We start from the raw sequence: 18235 nt of genomic DNA, 5'->3' as shown, positions 1-18235 counted from the left end.
TTAAAATGACTTTATCACCAATGTTTTTCTCCCAATGTCTTGGTCCGTTGAGAACTCATGCTGATTATCTGTTTTAAACCACTGGCCTGGAGATTGATAAACTGATCATTTGGGATGACATTTTTACCCCCTACAGATCAAATTAGCAAAGAATTAAAAGACTGGTCCTGCGCTAGTGCAGATAAGAGTGTGAACTCATTTTCTGGAGAATAATTTGGCACTAGGTGGTCAGCGTGTGTGTGTTTGGTAAAAGATACATAACAAAGTCTACCATTTAAGCCATTTTTTAAGTGTACAATTCAGTGACATCATGGTTGTACATTCATCTCCAGGACTTTTTCACTTTCCCATACTGAAACTCCGTACTTGTTAAACGTTTAACACCAACCCATCCTCCCCACCCACCCCCCTTTCTCTCTAGCCTCTGGGAACCACCCTTCTATTTTTGTGAATCTGACTACTCTAAGTACCTCCTATGAATGGAATCACACCTTACTTGTCTTTTTGTGATGGGCTTATATCATTTAGCATGATATCCTCAAAGTTTATCTACCTTGTAGCTTGTGTTGGAATTTCCTTCCTAAGGTTGAATAATATTCCATTCTAAGTATATAGACTTTCTGTTTACCTCTTCATCTGTTGATGGATACTGGGTTGCTTCCACCCTTTGGCAATTATGAATAGTGCTCCTAAGAACATGGGTGTGCAAATACCTATTCAAACCTCTGCTTTCAAATTTTTTTTTTTTTGGTGTATGCCTGGAAAAGGAATCGCTGCATTATATGATAATTCTATTTTTAATTTTTTAGGAATCCCCACACTGTTGTCCACAGTGGTCACACCATTTTACACTCCCACCAACAGCACACAAGGATTTTTACTTTTTAACTAAAGGATGTGAAAGGTTATCTCATATGGTTTTGATTCACATTAGTGATGTTGAGCATCTTTTCATGTGTTTATTGGCCATTCGTATACCTTCTTTGGGGAAATGTTTATACAAGTCCTTTGTCTATTTTTTAATCAGATTTTTTTGTCATTGAATTGTGGGAGTTCTTTATATATTAATGATATTAACCCCTCATCAGATATATGATTTCTCCCATTCCATGGGTTGACATTTTGTTGATAGAATCCTTTCATTCACAAATATTTTAAGTTTTAATGTAGTCCCATTCATCTATTTTTTCTTTTGTTAGTTGTGCTTTGGGTATCATATTTGAAAAAAAATCATTGCGAAATCCAATATTGTGAAGTTTTTGCCTTATGTTTTATGCTAACAATCTTAGAGTTTCATGAACTCTTACATTTAGATGTTTGGCCTATTTTGAGTTAATTTTTTTTTTTTTTTTTTATTTGAGAGAGAGAATGAGAGATAGCACGAGAGGGAAGAGGGTCAGAGGGAGAAGCAGACTCCCTGCCGAGCAGGGAGCCCGATGCAGGACTCGATCCCAGGACTCCAGGATCATGACCCGAGCCGAAGGCAGTTGCTTAACCGACTGAGCCACCCAGGCGCCCTTGAGTTAATTTTTATATGTTATATAGTAAGGATCCAACTTCATTATTTGCATGTGGATATCTAGTGTTTCCAATACTACTGTTGAAAAGACTGTTCTTTTCCCATCAAATGATCTCTGCATACTTGGTGTATATCATACATCCATTTATGCAAAGGCTTATTTTGGGGGTCTCTATTTCATTGGGTTCTAGATCTTTCTTTATGCCAATACCACTCTGTTTTGATTACTATAGCTTTGTAGTAAGTTTTATTATTTAAATTACTTAAATTTATTTAAGTTACTTAAAATTTAAATTTAAGTGGCCATGTGTCTAGTACTTTCTGTATTAGACATTTTAAGCTGAAACAAGAAGGCAGAGATATTTCAAGCCTGATATTTGACTACCTATCATATTTTTCTCCTTCCCATTCCATCTGAACTCTAGAATTCACATTCATTCCTTGCTGTTCACACTAGGGATGGTGAACGATTACCTATATGTAAATTTCCATTGCATGAGGCAAGGGAAATGAACTTTGTGGAGGGACGTGGTAGGGAAAATATGTCCAGACTCTTTTGTGTTCTTTAGAGTACCTAATACTTCTTTTTTGGGGAAAATGGTTATCTTTTTTTTCAAAAACATGGATTTTGTCCTCAATAAATCTCAAACTAAGAGGTGTGAATGCAGGGGAATTGTGACAAGTCAGAACTCTAATATCTTACATTTATTTATACAATACTCTATAATTCACAAACATTATCACCAATTATCTTCAACCTTATTTAGTGGATGAGAAAATTGAGGTTTAATAAGTTTGAATACATTCCAGACCTAAGTAATGGCAGACCTAGCCTTTGAAAGCAGGCCTTCTAATCAACTTCAGAGTCGGCTTTTGCGAAAGATGAAAGTGAATTCATTCACTCAAACTATGTTTATTGAGCATCTACTGTGCATCAACACCATTGTAGGCTCTGAGGATCAATGGTATACTCCCAACCAACCAAAACAGCAAGATCTCATCTATTTCGTTCCCCAGTCCCATTGACTAGTGCGGTCTCAACTTTGCATGCTCTTCACCTCTCTTAAGTAACCCTCCTTCCTATTCTTCTTCTTCTTCTCCACCCCTCCCCCCCATTATTCTTATTGCAGCACCGGGCTCTTTCTCTTCATAGCGCTGATTGTGTTTTAAAGTGGCAGTTTGATTCCTGCCTTGACTTTCCCCTTTTACCCCAAGTTAAGCTCCAACGGGTTAGGGACTTTGTCTCCTTTGTAAATCACCGTATCCCCATCCGTTTCAGAGTGCCTGGCACATAATATTGCCAGGGAATATATGCTCACCAACTGGGGGTCAAGACAGGGACATTTCTTTGGAAGTTACGGTCTTACGTCTGGCCCCGCCAGTTAGGCCACGTCTTGAGGATTCCCATAGCCACGCCCCTCCCCTGTCTCTGGAAGGAGGGAAAGGAGCCCAGCCTGGCTCCGCCCCCGTCGCTGACGCAGGCTCACGTGATGCGCGCGGGCGCGCGCTGTTTCCGGAAGTCGCCGCCGCGGTCTCCGCCGCTGTTACCTCCGCTGCTACTGCGGTCCCCGTGGAACTTTGCGAGTAGAACGGCTGAGGCGGGCCCGGGTGGGGCCGGGGTTCCGGCCACTCTGCAGAATGGAGATAATCAGGAGCAGTGCGTGTCCTCCGTGCACCTCCCCGAGCCCCACGGCCCCCCTCACCCGGCCTGCTAGGCCCAGACCAGGGCCGGTTTGCTTGCCGGGGCCTGGGACTGAGGCAGCCCCCCAGGGGTTTGCTTCCTCTTAAGTCTTTGAGCTTTGGGGGGCCCTGTCCCTCTCTGTCCCGTGCACCCCTAGGGGCCTTGTCCTCCCGCCCGGGCATCCCCCAGGGCCGTGTGCCTCTGTGGCCCGAGCGCCCCCCGGGACTTGTCCTCCTAAGGCCCATGCACCCACTCGGGACTCGACCCCTTCCAACCGTGCACCCGTCGGGGACTTAATGCCTTCCGTCTTGTTTATCCCTCTGGGACTTGTCCTCCTCCTCCTCCTGCCCGAGGTCTCAGGATCTCCCCAGCCCTTCTTTCCTCTCCCGTTAGGAGCTCTTGGGCAGGAAGCCAGGCCACCGTCTCTGAGCCTCTTCTCGGTTTCTCCGCAGATTTTAAGAGTAATCTTCACAAAGTGTACCAGGCCATAGAGGAGGCCGACTTCTTCGCCATCGATGGGGAGTTTTCAGGTATCCCTCGCTTGCAAGCTAGGGGCTAGCAATGCATAGCTAAGGCTCCTCCTGACCCTCTGACTCCCTGCCTGCTGGCCGCTCCTCCCTGTTTGTGGCCTTGGGCGTTGTAGGAGTCTCTACGTTTCCTCTTACACGTTTCAAAGGCCTGAAGAGGTGCCGTGGGTTTGTGATTGTTCGAGCTCTGAGGGTTACAGATCGAGATCATGGTTTTGGTGCGGCTTAAACTGTGACATGCACGTGGTAGGGTAAAGGTCAGGTTTTTTGTGTGTTTATGGTGAAATATGCATAACAAAATTTACTATTTTAACCCTCTTTTTTTTTAGATTTTATTTATTTATTTGACAGAGAGACACAGCGAGAGAGGGAACACAAGCAGGGGGAGTGGGAGAGGGAGAAGCAGGCTTCCCGTGGAGCAGGGACCCCCATGGGGGGCTCGATCCCAGGACTCTGGGATCATGATCTGAGTGGAAAGCAGACGCTTGATGACTGAACCGCCCACGCACCCCTATTTTAACCCTCTTGAAGTGGTTTTTATAGTTCAGTGGCATTAAGCACATTCACATCATATTGCATCCATCTCCAGAACTTTTTCATTTTCCCTGAACTGAAACTCTTTCAGTTGGACAGTAACTCCATTTTTCCCTCCCCACTGCCTCTGGCAGCTATTATTTCTTTTTTTTTTTTTTAAGATTTTTGTTTATTTTTATTTTATTTGAGAGGGAGAGAATGAGAGATAGCACGAGAGGGAAGAGGGTCAGAGGGAGAAGCAGACTCCCCGCTGAGCAGGGAGCCCGACGCGGGACTCGATCCTGGGACTCCAGGATCATGACCCTGAGCCGAAGGCAGTCACTTAACAAACTGAGCCACCCAGGCGCCCCTGGCAGCTATTATTTCTGTCTCTAAGAATTTGACTATTCTAGGCACTTCCCTATAAGTGGATTCATAGAATATTTTTCCTTTGTGATTGACTTTAAGGTCAGGTTCTTGCAGGTAAATGAAGGCATTTCTTTATGCATTAGTGGAAGTGTTCATTGCATAGCTCAGCATGGGTGTGTATGTGTGTGTCACACTTTGTCAACACTTACGATTGCAAAGTTTATTTTCCCTTGGATAGAAAACTAATTTCTCAGTTGTTGAAGACAGTATGTACAATTGGTGTAGATACCCATTTTTGCTACCTGATTTTATGTGTTTGAAAAACTTAAGCCTTTTTGAAGGAATCCATGCTCGGGTAAATATGATACTTATCTTTAAGCATGAGGTTTCTAGTTGGAGTCAGTTCCCTGGGAAGCTCAGTTTTCACCAGAAATAATTTTTCTCTTTGACTTTCAAAATTCCTTTGTTGTATAAATATTACTCCAAACTGTTGATCAAGACTGGTACTCTAACAATAATACACTTCAGGATTCTTGGATGTCTAATTATGCATTAATCCTTTTGAAAGCAACAAATCTTATTAATCACAGAGATTGCTTTCTTAAATCATTATTGTGTTTCGAAACCTATTTTAGACACTAGCACTATCATCAAATTAAAGCATTCGCATCTCTAAATTCATTATTACAGTGTTTAGCTTGGTGGCCAGTGAAATTAATTCTCATTTTGAAAAAGTGAAGTCAGGAGCATTTCCAATTAATTTTAATTCATAAAAATATGAAATTCCATGCCATTGAATAGTTGACTGATGTTTTTACATGACTGTTACAAAAAAGTTTATTTCTTAAAATTAGGAATCAGTGATGGACCTTCAGTCACGGCATTGACAAATGGTTTTGACACTCCAGAAGAAAGGTATCAGAAGCTTAAAAAGGTAAGTGGATGTGCTCGAACATCTCCCCCCCCACATTGGTCTTCCTTACGTTGAATTATAAAGAAATGTTTTCATTAAACTTGCACGTTAACTTCTCTACCCCCGCTGTGAAATGATATTTTAGTAATGTTAATAACAGCAAAAATAATTGTTTGCTGGAAAACATTTTGGGGAAGGTTTAGTATTTTCAGTGTTAATGTGATTTGTAGGGAATACGATGTGGTTATTTTAATCATTTGGAAATAGGCCCAATATGATGCTCTGGTTGGTGGATAGGTGCTTAACTGGGAAAAGTATTAAGAAACATTAATTAATGTAAATTAATAACGCTTATGATACATAATGTGTAATCTGTTGTAATCGGAAGTATTCTACTAAAAGTCAAATTGAGTAGTTAGAAAGCCCATCTGGTTGAGAGTACTCTTGCTCACGTTGAATATACAACACTGATTTGACAGGTGTTTTGTTTCCCTTTTCCAGCATTCCATGGACTTTTTGCTGTTTCAGTTTGGCCTTTGCACTTTTAAGTATGACCACACAGATTCAAAGTAGGTTGTTTTAATAAGCGGTGGATTTCTTTTTTCCTGGTGTAATGTAACCCACTAAGTCTCCTTTTGTCATCTTTCCCGCAGGTATGTAACAAAGTCATTTAACTTCTATGTATTCCCGAAACCCTTCAATAGATCCTCACCAGATGTCAAGTTTGTTTGTCAGGTTGGTAGCATAATTGATTTTCTTCTGTTACGAAGTGCTGATGAGGCAGTGTGGAAATGTGGAATCAGAATTCTTTTTAAAATTTGGTGCTACCACTGACTGGGTTTTTAGCAAACCATTTCACCTCTCCGACTTTCAGTTTTAGGGTGGCAAACTAATGACACTGCTTTTTTCCTCTTTCCTTTAGAATCAGGGTAAGAGCAAGAGACAGGTTGATGGAAACCAGAACATGAGGTTTATTATTAGCACAGCTGACTTTGGGAACATGGCTTTGTAATGTGTTTCTGTTGGGGATTTTTAATATCTTACCCCTGACTTGAACCTACAGATCAGGTCCTTCAGGCTTCTTCCCACCCCATTCTCTTTGTACTCATCTCTGAGGGTAGAACTTTATTTTCTAGAGGAACAGAGTATGTGTGTATCCTGTTTCAAAAAAGAGAACCCAGAAGGGGCTAAAGTCATGTGTTCATTTCTATTTCCCTCGTTCCCTAGTGAAGAAAGAGAGTCCACAGTTTCCTCCTGAGGAGGACAGGGCATACTTTATTAGCCAAGGTAAGGATTCAGGGAGGTTGCCCTTTAGAACATCGCCTTTAGAGTTGTGGCTCATCTGGTAGACCTCAGTAAATATCAGTTTCCTCTTTCTGTTCTCTTAATAACCTATTATAAAGGATAAGGAGGTTGTGAATAAGTCGTGTAGTGTATGGATATGTGACTAGAGACGAGGGATGATCTTTTTTCCCTTAGAATCTTGTGTCCTTGCTTCTCTCTCAGCAAAGTTAGTTCATTTGAGTCTTGCCATTCTTCCCTTCTGCATGTAAGGAGTAATGAGGTTAAGAAAGCCTGGAGGGTAGGCTTCTGAGTGACTGAGCCATGACAGATTCTTTCTGTAATAAGGCAAGTGAAATTACGAGTTAATCATATGCCTGGGGCTGAAGAGGAAAGGTGAAGGTAGTTTTGGTTTTGTAACCTGGTTTCTTAAATTAGCCAGTAGGTCTTTATTCTGCATTCAGTTAATATCTATTTACGAATTACCTTAATAGGGGATACTAATTAAACAGTATTTGTAGATTCTCACTGAGAAAAAAAATAGGCTCCATTTGGCAATTTGGGTGGATAAAGTTTTCCAGCAATACCAGGAGAAGACAGAAATGTAAGTGGGTTCCATGACGTTAGCTGGGCGTCAGTCGGGCAAAAGCAGACATTGGCAATGAGACATCTTAGGGATGATGCTTTGTTCTAAATACCAACACAAGTACAGATACTCTAGAGATGCAATGGAAGTGGATCAGAAGAACTCTGGCTGTCGTACAAAGCTATTCTGTGGCCACACCTGGAATATTCAGTGCAATTCCGGTTGCCAGCCCCTCCTTAAGAAACAAACAAAAAAAGATATGATAGATTTGAACAGGCCAGAGACTCATGTCTAAAGTGGACAATGGGGGGTACCTGGCTGGCTTAGTCGGTTAAGCATCTGACTCTTGGTTGTGGCTCAGGTCATGATCTCAGGGTCATGAGATTGAGCCCCAAGTCAGGCTCCACACTCAGCAGGGAGCCTGCTTCTCCCTCTGCTCCCCACCCCCTCTCCCCTGCTCGCATACATGTGTGCTCATGTGCTCTCTCGCTCTCTCTCAAATAGGTAAAAAAATAAAATCTTAAAAAAACAATGGTAAAGTGGACAGTGGGATAAACATTACAGTTTTTTTAGTCTGGAAAAGCAAAGTCAGAGAAAAAGTTTAGACTTACTATGTAAACTTGTGAATTGTATGGATAAGGTGAACGATAATATCTTTGAATTTTGTTTTGTTTTGTTTTGTTCTCCATCCAAGGTGGTTTCTGTTTTGTTTAAAATTCTAGGACTGGGGGGCACCTGGGTGGCTCAGTTGGTTAAGCAGCTGCCTTCGGCTCAGGTCATGATCCTGGAGTTCCGGGATCGAGTCCCACATCGGGCTCCCCGCTCGGCGGGGAGTCTGCTTCTCCCTCTGACCCTCTTCCCTCTCGTGCTCTCTATCTCCCATTCTCTGTCTCTCAAATAAATAAATAAAATCTTTAAAAAAAATAAAATAAAATTCTAGGACTGGGGCACCTGGGTGGCTCAGTCGTTAAGCATGTGCCTTCGGCTCAAGTCATGATCCCGGGGTTCTAGGATCGAGCCCCTCGTTGGGCTCCCTGCTCAGCAGGAAGCCTGCTTCTCCCTCTCCCACTCCCCCTGCTTGTGTTTCCTCTCTTGCTGCCTCTCTCTGTCAAATAAATAAAAATAAAATCTTTAAAAAAATAAAATAAAATTCTAGGACTGTTGGGACACCTGGGTGGCTCAGTCGGTTAAGCGCCTGCCTTTGGCTCAGGTCATGATCCCAGGGTCCTGGGATCAAGTCCCACATCAGGCTTCAGTCCCACATTGGGCTCATTGCTCAGCAGGGAGCCTGCTTCTCCCTCTGTGTGCTGCTCGCCCTGTTTGTGTGCACGTACTCTCTCTCTCTGACAAATAAAATCTTAAAAAAAAAAAATTCTAGGACTGCAGCAGAGTTGCATCTTACAAGGAAGTTAGCTTCTAAAGTCAGAGAGTGGGGCGAAAATTGTGTCTAGGCAAAAATCACTCTTGGACAGCTCTTCTCACCCTTAAAACAGGTAGGGCTGGGGAGTAGAGCAACGTGTAATAGGCTCTTTGTAAAGTAAGTGTCTGTACACACAGTGAGATGCTCACACACTAGGCAGGATATGGAAGAACGGGTGGACTCAGAATCACACACTCCCAGGGGGTGTTCCCATCCAGTGGGATGGGAGGCATTTACATTACTTAAAAAAATTTTTTTTGAGTGCAGTGGATAAATAATATTACATTAGTTTCAGGTGTACGACATGGTGATTCAACATTTCTGTTTGTCGTGCTGCGTTCACAAGTGTAGCTACCACCTGTCACCACCTGTACGAGATGATGAAATTTATGTTCCCAATGCTGTACCTTTTGTTCCCATGACTTACTCATTCCATGACCAGCAGCCTGTACCTTCCACTCCCCTTCACCTGTTTTGCCCATACCCTTCCCTCTTTCCCCTCTGGCAACCATCAGTTTGTTCTCTGTATTTTAGGCATTTACATTGTTTTCATCTCTTTTTCTTCTCTTTTATCCTAGCTGAGCATCAAATGTTGAATTCGTTGAAGATAATACATAAATGATGGTGAAATATCAAAACATTGCTGCTATTTGTAGAGTAATTGAGTTTTTAAAAAATATCCTCTTCCATCTCCTTCCCTGTTTCATTCCTCTTTCCTAACTTTTTTTTAAGGATTTTGTTTCTTTATTTAAGAGAGAGAGAGAGAGAGTGAGTGAGAGAGAGAGAGAGCACAAGTGGGGAGGAGGGGCAGAGGGAGAGGGAGAAGCAAGTTCCCCGCTGAGCAGGGAGCCCGATGCGGGACTCGATCCTAGGACCCCAGGATCATGACCTGAGCCGAAGGCAGACACTTAACGACTGAGCCACCCAGGCGCCCCGCCCCTCCTTTTTCCTAACTTTTATATACTTGTGTACATACACAGTTTTCCTCTACTTATGATGGTGGCGTGTCCCAATAAACCTATTGTAAGTTGAAAACATTGTAAAACTGCTTTTAATACCCCCAACCTGCTTTACATCGTAGAGTAGCCTACCCTACCTTGAACGTGCTCAGGACACTGACAGTAGCCTGTTCTTGGGCAAAATTATCTAACACAAAGCCTGTTTTATTATACAGTGTTAAAAGTCTCATGTCATTTATTGAATACCATATTGAAAATAAAACGTAGGATTGTTGTATGGGTGGGGCGCCTGGCTGGCTCAGTCTGGAGCATGCAACTTTTGATCTCAGAGTTGTGAGTTTGAGCCCCATGCTGGGTTAAAAATGACATCTTTAAAAAGAAAAAAAGGAATGGTTGTAGGGGTACAGAATGGTTGTAAGCACTTGTGTTTGCATGGTTGAGTGGGAGCTGCCTCTGCCCAGCATCATGAGAGAATATTGTACTGTATAGATCACTAGCACAGGAAAGATCCAAATTCAAAATTTGCGGTATCGTTTCTGCTGAATGCGTATTGCTTTTGCATCACCGTGAAGTGGAAAAATCCTAAATTGAACCATTATTAAGTCGGGGGCCATCTGTATCCATAGGTCTACACAGGTATATCTAACTTTACCTTTTTAAAAAAATATATACGGAATCCTGATATTCATTTTTTTTTTAAAGATTTTATTTATTTGAGAGAGAAAGAATGAGAGAGAGAGAGCATGAGAGGGGGGAGGGTCAGAGGGAGAAGCAGACTCCCTGCCGAGCAGGAAGCCCGATGCAGGACCCGATCCCGGGACTCAGGATCATCACCTGAGCCGAAGGCAGTCACTTAACCAACTGAGCCACCCAGGCGCCCCTGATATTCATATTTAATGTAACTTGTATTTTCCACTCAATACAGTTTCTTCATATTTCACAGTGTGGATGTATGTAATTTATTTAATTAGAATTTAGAAGTTTTCCAAAGGTTTTTTTTTTTTTTTTTTTTTTTTTGAGAGAGAGAGCAGGGGGAGAGGGCAGGGGGAGAGGGGAGAGGGAGAGGGAGAGAGAATTCTAAGCAGGCTTTGCACCTAGCGCAGAGCCTGACACCGGGCTCAGTCTCACGACCCTGAGATCATGACCTGAGCCAAAACCAAGAGTCAGATGCTTAACCGACTGAGCCACCCAGGTGCCCCAAAGGTTCCCTATTTTAAACAATGTTACAGTCAACATTCGTGTGTAGTATATCTTGGTGTATGTATGGGAATTTTTTTTTTTTAAAGTAAGCTCTATGTCCATTGAGGGACTCAAACTCAAGACCCTGAGATCGGGGCGCCTGGGTGGCTCAGTCGTTAAGCATCCGCCTTCGGCTCAGGTCATGACCGAGCCCCGCATCGGGCTCCCTGCTCGGCGGGAAGCCTGCCTCTCCCTCTCCCACTCCCCCTGCTTGTGTTCCTTCTCTCGCTGTGTCTCTCTCTGTCACATAAATAAATAAAATCTTAAAAAAAAAAACAAAACTGTGAGATCAAGAGTTCTACTGACTGAGCCAGCCAGGTGCCACATATATGTAGGAATATTTTTATAGAATTTTTAAAAAAGATTTTATTTATTTGAGAGAGTGAGAGAGAGAGAGAGGGCATGGGGTGGGGTGGGGAGGGGCAGAGGGAGAAGGAGAAGCAGGGCAGGGAGCCAATGCGTGGTTCTATCCCAGTTCCCTGGGATCATGACCTGAGCTGAAGGCAGACACTTAACCCACTGAGCCACCCAGGCACCCTATAGGATTTTTTTATAGATTTCCTCAAAGGGGAATTGCTGACTCATTGGGCATACGCATTTGAAATTTTGATAGCTGCCTGAAATTGTTCTTCCAAATAGCTGTGCTCATTTTTTGAATCCTAAAAATGGTACATTTAGGACAAATCAAAGACTAATGGATACTAAACCCAAATAGATTTTGTAGGTTCAAGGATTTTCTTTAATTAGGGTAAGAAATACATGACAAAATTCAGCATTTTAAGTAGTTTTTTTTTAAAGGATTTTATTTGAGAGAGAGAGAGAACAAGGAGGGGGAGGAACAGAGGGAGAGGGAGAAGCAGATTTCCCGCTGAGCAGGGAGCCCCGATGTAGGGCTTGATCCTAGGACCCTGGGATCATGACCTGAGCCAAAGGCAGACGCCTAACCGACTGAGCCACCCAGGCGCCCTTAAAATAGTCTTTTTTACATCCTGCTATATTTTAAAAAGAATTTGTGTTGGCTAATAAAGATAAGTATGGTATTTATCTTTTAACACAACACCCTAAAAAATGAGTAAAGGAAAAAATGGGAAGAAAAGAAAAACGAAGATGTGCTTAGTATGGTATGATTAGAACACAGAATTTGTGCCAAAGAAAGTCTCCACTGTCTGTGCGTCTCCTAGCAGCTAAGATGGGGGAAACACACACAGCTCTGTGGTGCACAGAATCAGAACATGCGCCTTTCATTACCATAAAGAAATCACGAATGTAGAAAACCTTGTCTTTGGCTACCTGTCTCACGTGAATACCATCACGAGTGTCACGGGACTGGTACAACGTCCCTCATCTGGGCAGATGGTATCCTGTCAAAGTACAGTTCAGGAAAGGTAGTTCTTTGAGGAACCAGATCAAAATGACTCAGGTGTGTCACCCTCTCGTGTTCTGACTTAAAACAAGAAATTAGAGCAGCTACGGTCATATTTTATGCTCTTTAGTCACATCGAGTCAAGAACTTTGTGATTTGCCATTCATGTGTACCATATATGGTAGTATTTTCTTTTTTTTTTTTTAAGATTTTATTTATTTATTAGAATGAGAGAGAGAGAGAGAGAGCACATGAGAGGGGGGAGGGTCAGAGGGAGAAGCAGGCTCCTTGCTGAGCAGGGAGCCCGATGCGGGACTCGATCCTGGGACCCCAGGATCATGACCTGAGCGGAAAGCAGTTGCTTAACCAACTGAGCCACCCAGGTGCCCTATGGTAGTATTTTCTTAATGTTTTCATTTAAATGTCTATATTTCGGCTCACTCTAGGTTTCAGATGTATTTGTGTAATCAGTCTTGTTACTGGGAACTTTTCTCTGTTTTTGATCTTGAACGTAAAGGCTAGCCAGTGAAGATTTTGGGTTTTTAGAATCAACCTTGGGGTGGATGTTGATGTGTTATGACTTGCACATGTGAGCTACTTTAAACTTGAATTGGTGGTGAGAGACTGGCAATACATTTTATTTCTTTTTATTGTTTCCTACTCAGTACAGTGATCAGGAGTTTTCTGTTTTTTGGGAGAATATGTGTTTAACCCATTACAATTTTCTTAAATATTATGAAACGAAGGATATTTGTTTTATAAGCTCTAAAGGAGAAGAGCTCAGATAGTTTAAATGAATGGATTATTTGGCAGCCTTGGAGTAGAAATGCTAATTTTCTGACTTTTGGCATGCTACTTCCTTGGCTGTCTGCCTTTGTTTATGTGTGTGAGTTACCTCTCTGTTTCTGTTCACGTATCTGCCACCAACATCACCAAAATGTATGTTCTGTTCCCTTTTGTTTCAGAGCTCAAGCATTGACTTTCTAGCAAGCCAAGGATTTGATTTTAATAAAGTTTTCCGCAATGGTAAGATTATATGTGGCTTATCCTTAGAGCTTGTAAATTTGGATTTGGTTGAGCATGATCTTTTTGTGCCTGCCATCTGAGACAGAATCTCAGAGTCCTGGCTTACCATGTGCAGCCTTAGAATTTTTTTTTTTATATTTTATTTATTTATTTGACACAGAGAGACACAGCGAGAGAGGGAACACAAGCAGGGGGAGTGGGAGAGGGAGAAGCAGGCTTCCCTTAGAGCAGGGAGCCCGATGCGGGGCTCGATCCCAGGACCCTGGGATCATGACCTGAGCCGAAGGCAGACGCCCAATGACTGAGCCACCCAGGCGCCCCCAGCCTTAGAATTTTTTAAAAAACTCTTTTATTGTGCCTTTTAAAAAGTGTAGCCTGGTCTACCATGAACTGAATGGGAAGAGTAGACGCTACTTCATTTTGCTCTAACGAGGCCTCACCAACTCCTGATCTTATTGAATGGAGTTTATTCTCCCACTGGTATGACTTCGTGGCCCTAACAGGCCACCTGTGGGGAGCACTGCCCTGTTTCTTCCAGTGAAACAGGCAGCAGAGTACTTTTTAACAAGTAGCTGTATGCTAGTAATTCTCTAATGAAAAGCCCCCCTTTTCAAGCAGTGCTTGTGTTATAATTGGAGATAGTTTCTCCTGGGAGAAAAAAAGTCTGCGTAGACAGCACAGCATGGTCATGGCAGCTAACTGGGTGGTGTGACAGTTGTGCGGACACCCTGAGGGAAGGGACTGTGTCTCATTCATTTCAAATCCCCGGTGTATAGCATGAGTCCTCTGCTGTGTCAGGGAAGTGACCCTAACATTTGTGAGTGAATATTGGGCATTCACGTCCCCATCAGAGTGCTTTTCCTTCCTGTATTTCCTGAAAAGTGTTTCAGACCCTTTTCTCCTGATAGTCTTCTCGGAAGTGTCTTTGACTTCCTGGCCTGGAGTGGAACTGGGGGACTCCTCTTCTGCTCCCCTGCCCCTGCGGCCCTCTGGAACACAGGTGGTTTTACCTCTCTCATTTGGTCTGTCCAGGCAGGCATCCCGTTGGTCTCCTTGTTCCCCCACGCTACTTGCAAGCCGCTTGGGTTCCCTCTGCCCAGGAGCCCCTGTTGGCAGGGATGTGCCACCACTTCATATCTCTCCTCTTTCTGCCCATTTCATGAGCGTGGCATTCGGGACAGCCTTGGCTTTGGCTTACTGTCTTCTCTCTGACTCCTACCTCCCTCCTCATTATGGGTGACATCAGCATCCACAGGGATGACCAGCAAGTGCTGCATCTTGTCTGTTTCTTGACCGGGCGCACAGCAGTCTTTCCTCGTACGTCCCCTTAGCCATCTCTATCCTCTACGCATCATGGGTCTTATCACCCCTAACTGTGCCCACTTCCAGCATTTCTCACGCTGACAGCACTGCCTCTTGTCCTTCTCTGCTTCGTCTCATTACCCGTGATGTTAACTTGCTTATTCCATTGTGGAAAAAGCCACACATTGTTTACCATCTTAATCATTTTTAAGTACTGCGTTCAGTGATACTAAGGATGTTCGTGTCATGCAGCTGTTGGTGTTAACAATGTCGATCACCTTTTTCACCAGTTAATTTTAGCATTGACTGATGATTCTTGCCTGGAACGATTAGTATTGCTTACAGTCGTGATTTTCCAATTCTGTCGTTGTGGAAAGTTCATTAGTGTCCCATGACCTTTAATGCCACCCATATCGTGCTGATCCCTAAATAGATATCTCAGTACCTTTCTCCTGAATGTTAGGCTTTTATCTACCACCCTTAATTTATGTATAATGTATAATTTATGTATACCCTTATATATCCAGGAGATAACTTTTGATTTTCACTCCTTGGGCCGAAACTGTTCTTTACCCAGTGTTTCCCACCTCCATACGTGGACCTGCCATCTACCCAACTGCTTACACCTAATAGCCAGGTGTCGTTTTTGGTCTTGCTCTTCCCTTTATCCCTCCCTGCCAGTATATCAGCAGGTTCTCTCACTCCTGTCACTCTAGTCATTCTCTTCATCTCTGTAGTCTAAGCTGGGTCACAAACCATGACCCACTGCCTACTTTGTCAAAATAAGGTCTTATTTTAAATAAAGGCATGCCTGTTCTTTTACCCAGTGCATATGGCTGTGTTCATGTTGCAAGAGCACAGTTGATTGGTTGTAACAGAGCTCCCCCGGTGGCCCACAAGCCTGAAACATTTACTGTGTGTGCCCCCTCTAAGAGAAAGTTTACTGACCTCTGATGGAAGCAGTTACTTCTTGCCTGGACAGTTGCTTTTAGCTGACTTCCCTACTTCAACCCTCACAGGAGTCGAAGTGATCTCTTAGACACAAGAAGCAGATACTGTAATTATCTTGCCTAAAACCTTCTTCTTTTTTTTTTTTTAAGATTTTTAAAATTTATTTATTTGACAGAGAGAGAGATAGCGAGAGCAGGAACACAAGCAGGGGAGCGGGAGAGGGAGAAGCAGGCTTCCCGCAGAGCAGGGAGCCCAGTGCGGGGCTCGATCCCAGGACCCTGGGACCATGACCTGAGCTGAAGGCGGATGCTTAACGACTGAGCCACCCAGGCACCCCTTGCCTAAAACCTTCTAATGGCATTCCATTGCTCTTAGAATAAAATAAATTTTTTTTAAAAGATTTTATTTATTTTTGTGAGGGAGGGAGGGAGGCGGAGAGAGAGAGAGTACAAGCAGGGGGAGGGACAGAGGGAGAAGCAGACTCCCCGCTGAGCAGGGAGCTTGATGCGGGGCTTGATCTCAGGACCCTGGGATCCTGACGTGAGCCGAAGGGAGACGCTTAATGGACTGAGCCACCCAGGCACCCAGAATAAAATAAATTCTTATCCTGGCCTCTCCATGCCGACCTTGTGCCATTCTCCTGCTCACTGTGTTCTGGTCACACCAGCTTCCTTGCTGTTTTGGGCGCAGTCTGCACCATCCCATCCTCTGCACATTTATACTTGTTCCCGTGCCTGAAATACTCCTCGCCTGGCTTTTTGCCGGCCTAGTTCATTCTTTGGGTCTTCCCTCGAAGTGACCTTGTCTGATCATCTGGTTGGAAGTCGTTCCCTTCACCACAGAGTAGGATGCGTCTCCTTTGTTCACGGTTAGACACCTTGTGCCCGATACAGTGCCTGGCCCAGTGGAAGTGCCAAATAAGCATTTGTTGAAAGAAGAGTGAATGATGGGAGTGAATGAACAGACAGATGTATTTCAAAATCATTTGCTTTTTCTGTTGACTTTCTGGGGGATGGTTACATATGTTAAGTCTTTCCTGAGTGTTTTAGATTCACTGGTTTGTTCAAGAATTTTTATGTTAAAATTTTTGTGCTAAGTTACTTCTGCTAATGCATTCTTTTTAAAACTACATTTAGGAATCCCATATTTAAATCAGGAAGAGGAAAGACAGTTAAGAGAACAGTATGATGAAAAACGTCTGCAGTCCAATGGCGCAGGAACTCTGTCTTATGTATCACCAAATACTTCCAAATGTCCTGTGACAATTCCTGAAGACCAGAAGAAGTTTATTGACCAAGTGGTGTAAGTTCCAAAACTGAAACCAAATGTGCATTATGTAATGTATGTTGGGGCCGAACTGACATCTGTATTTTTTTTTTTAACATTTTTTTTATTTATTTGAGAGAGAAAGTACGAATGGTGGGGAGGGGCAGAGGGAGGGGAGAAGCAGACTCTCCGCTGAGCAGGGAGCCTGACATGGGATTTGATCCCAGGACCCTGAGATCATGATCCGAGCCAAAGGCAGACGCCCAACCAACTGAACCACCCAGGCGCCCCCTGACATCTGTATTTTAAGCTTGAGCTGCACACACACAGCGCACGCAGGTGTGATAGGGTGAATGGCAGGATTTCATTGTGTCATACCTGAATTTGTGTAATCACAGCACATTGTAAAATAGAATTCTGTGTACTGTACTTAGACTTCCCATGTGTCCTGGGCAAGAGACTCAGCCAGTGCGCATACCTCTTGCATGGATCAAGGGCCCCATAAACACTGTCCGGTTTCCCTGAAGGCAGAGGAACGAAACAGGCCCACGCGGATATTTGCAACACATCCACATTTTTGTTTTGTTTTATTTTGTTTTTTGAATGAAGTTTCTGACTAGCACACAGGCCATTGGAGGAGTGTCTGGTTTTCCTGAGTTTTTGGTAAAGTGCTTTACTAGAAAAGTAAAAATTAATTAGTGACTTAATTTTATTCGAGTATAGTTGACACACAATGTTACATGAGTTTCGGGTGTGCAACATAGTGATTTGACAGGTTTATACATTATGCTGTGTTCACAAGTGTAGCTCCCATCTGTCCCATTACTTCACTATTACAGTGCCATTGATGGTATTCCTAATGCTTTGCTTTTTATTCCTGTGACTTCATTTTTTTTGGTTTTATTGTTTATTTTTAGTTTAAATTCAATTAACATACAGCGTATTATTGGTTTCAGAGGTAGAGTTCAGTGATTCATCAGTCTTATATAATACCCAGTGCTCATTACATCACATGCCCTCCTTCATATCCATCACCCAGTTACCCCATCACACCCGCCCCGTGACTTACTTATTTCATAACTGGAGGCCTGTATCTCCCTCTCCCCTTTGCCCATTTTGCCCAACCCCCTACTCCCCCTCCCCTAGAAAAGTAAAAATTTAAATTGCTTGTATTGATAAATCCTTGAGAAGTTTCCTAACTCATGAATAACAAGAACAAAAAATATGTCCAAATAAAGTATGTTTTAGAAAGATTTATTTAGGGCACCTGGGTGGCTCAGATGGTTAAGTGTCTGCCTTCGGCTCAGGTCATGATCCCAG

General features: G+C 43.1%; 1 protein-coding gene across 4 annotated transcripts in view; it reads left to right on the top strand.

Annotated features, from left to right (window-relative positions):
- Positions 1–3017: 3017 nt before the first annotated feature.
- Positions 3018–18235, top strand: part of PARN (poly(A)-specific ribonuclease) — a 208354-nt gene continuing 193136 nt past the window's right edge. For 3 of the 4 annotated variants that reach the window (XM_088017379.1, XM_028117504.2, XM_028117506.2), the window contains exons 1-7: positions 3019–3176; positions 3653–3730; positions 5464–5543; positions 6024–6091; positions 6176–6257; positions 13336–13396; positions 16786–16951. In XM_088017379.1, the coding sequence (XP_087873505.1) occupies positions 3158–3176; positions 3653–3730; positions 5464–5543; positions 6024–6091; positions 6176–6257; positions 13336–13396; positions 16786–16951 (554 nt within the window). In that variant the 5' untranslated portion in view covers positions 3019–3157. Of the gene's footprint in view, positions 3177–3652; positions 3731–5463; positions 5544–6023; positions 6092–6175; positions 6258–13335; positions 13397–16785; positions 16952–18235 lie in introns of all 4 variants that reach the window. The other variant, XM_088017378.1, reaches the window with a different exon arrangement.

Source organism: Eumetopias jubatus, unplaced genomic scaffold (assembly GCF_037043125.1).
Source record: "Eumetopias jubatus isolate StellerSeaLion01/CBP00866 unplaced genomic scaffold, mEumJub1_p1.0 scaffold_12, whole genome shotgun sequence".
Taxonomy (NCBI): Eukaryota; Metazoa; Chordata; class Mammalia; order Carnivora; family Otariidae; genus Eumetopias; species Eumetopias jubatus.
This window is presented reverse-complemented; position numbering and strand designations above follow the sequence as displayed.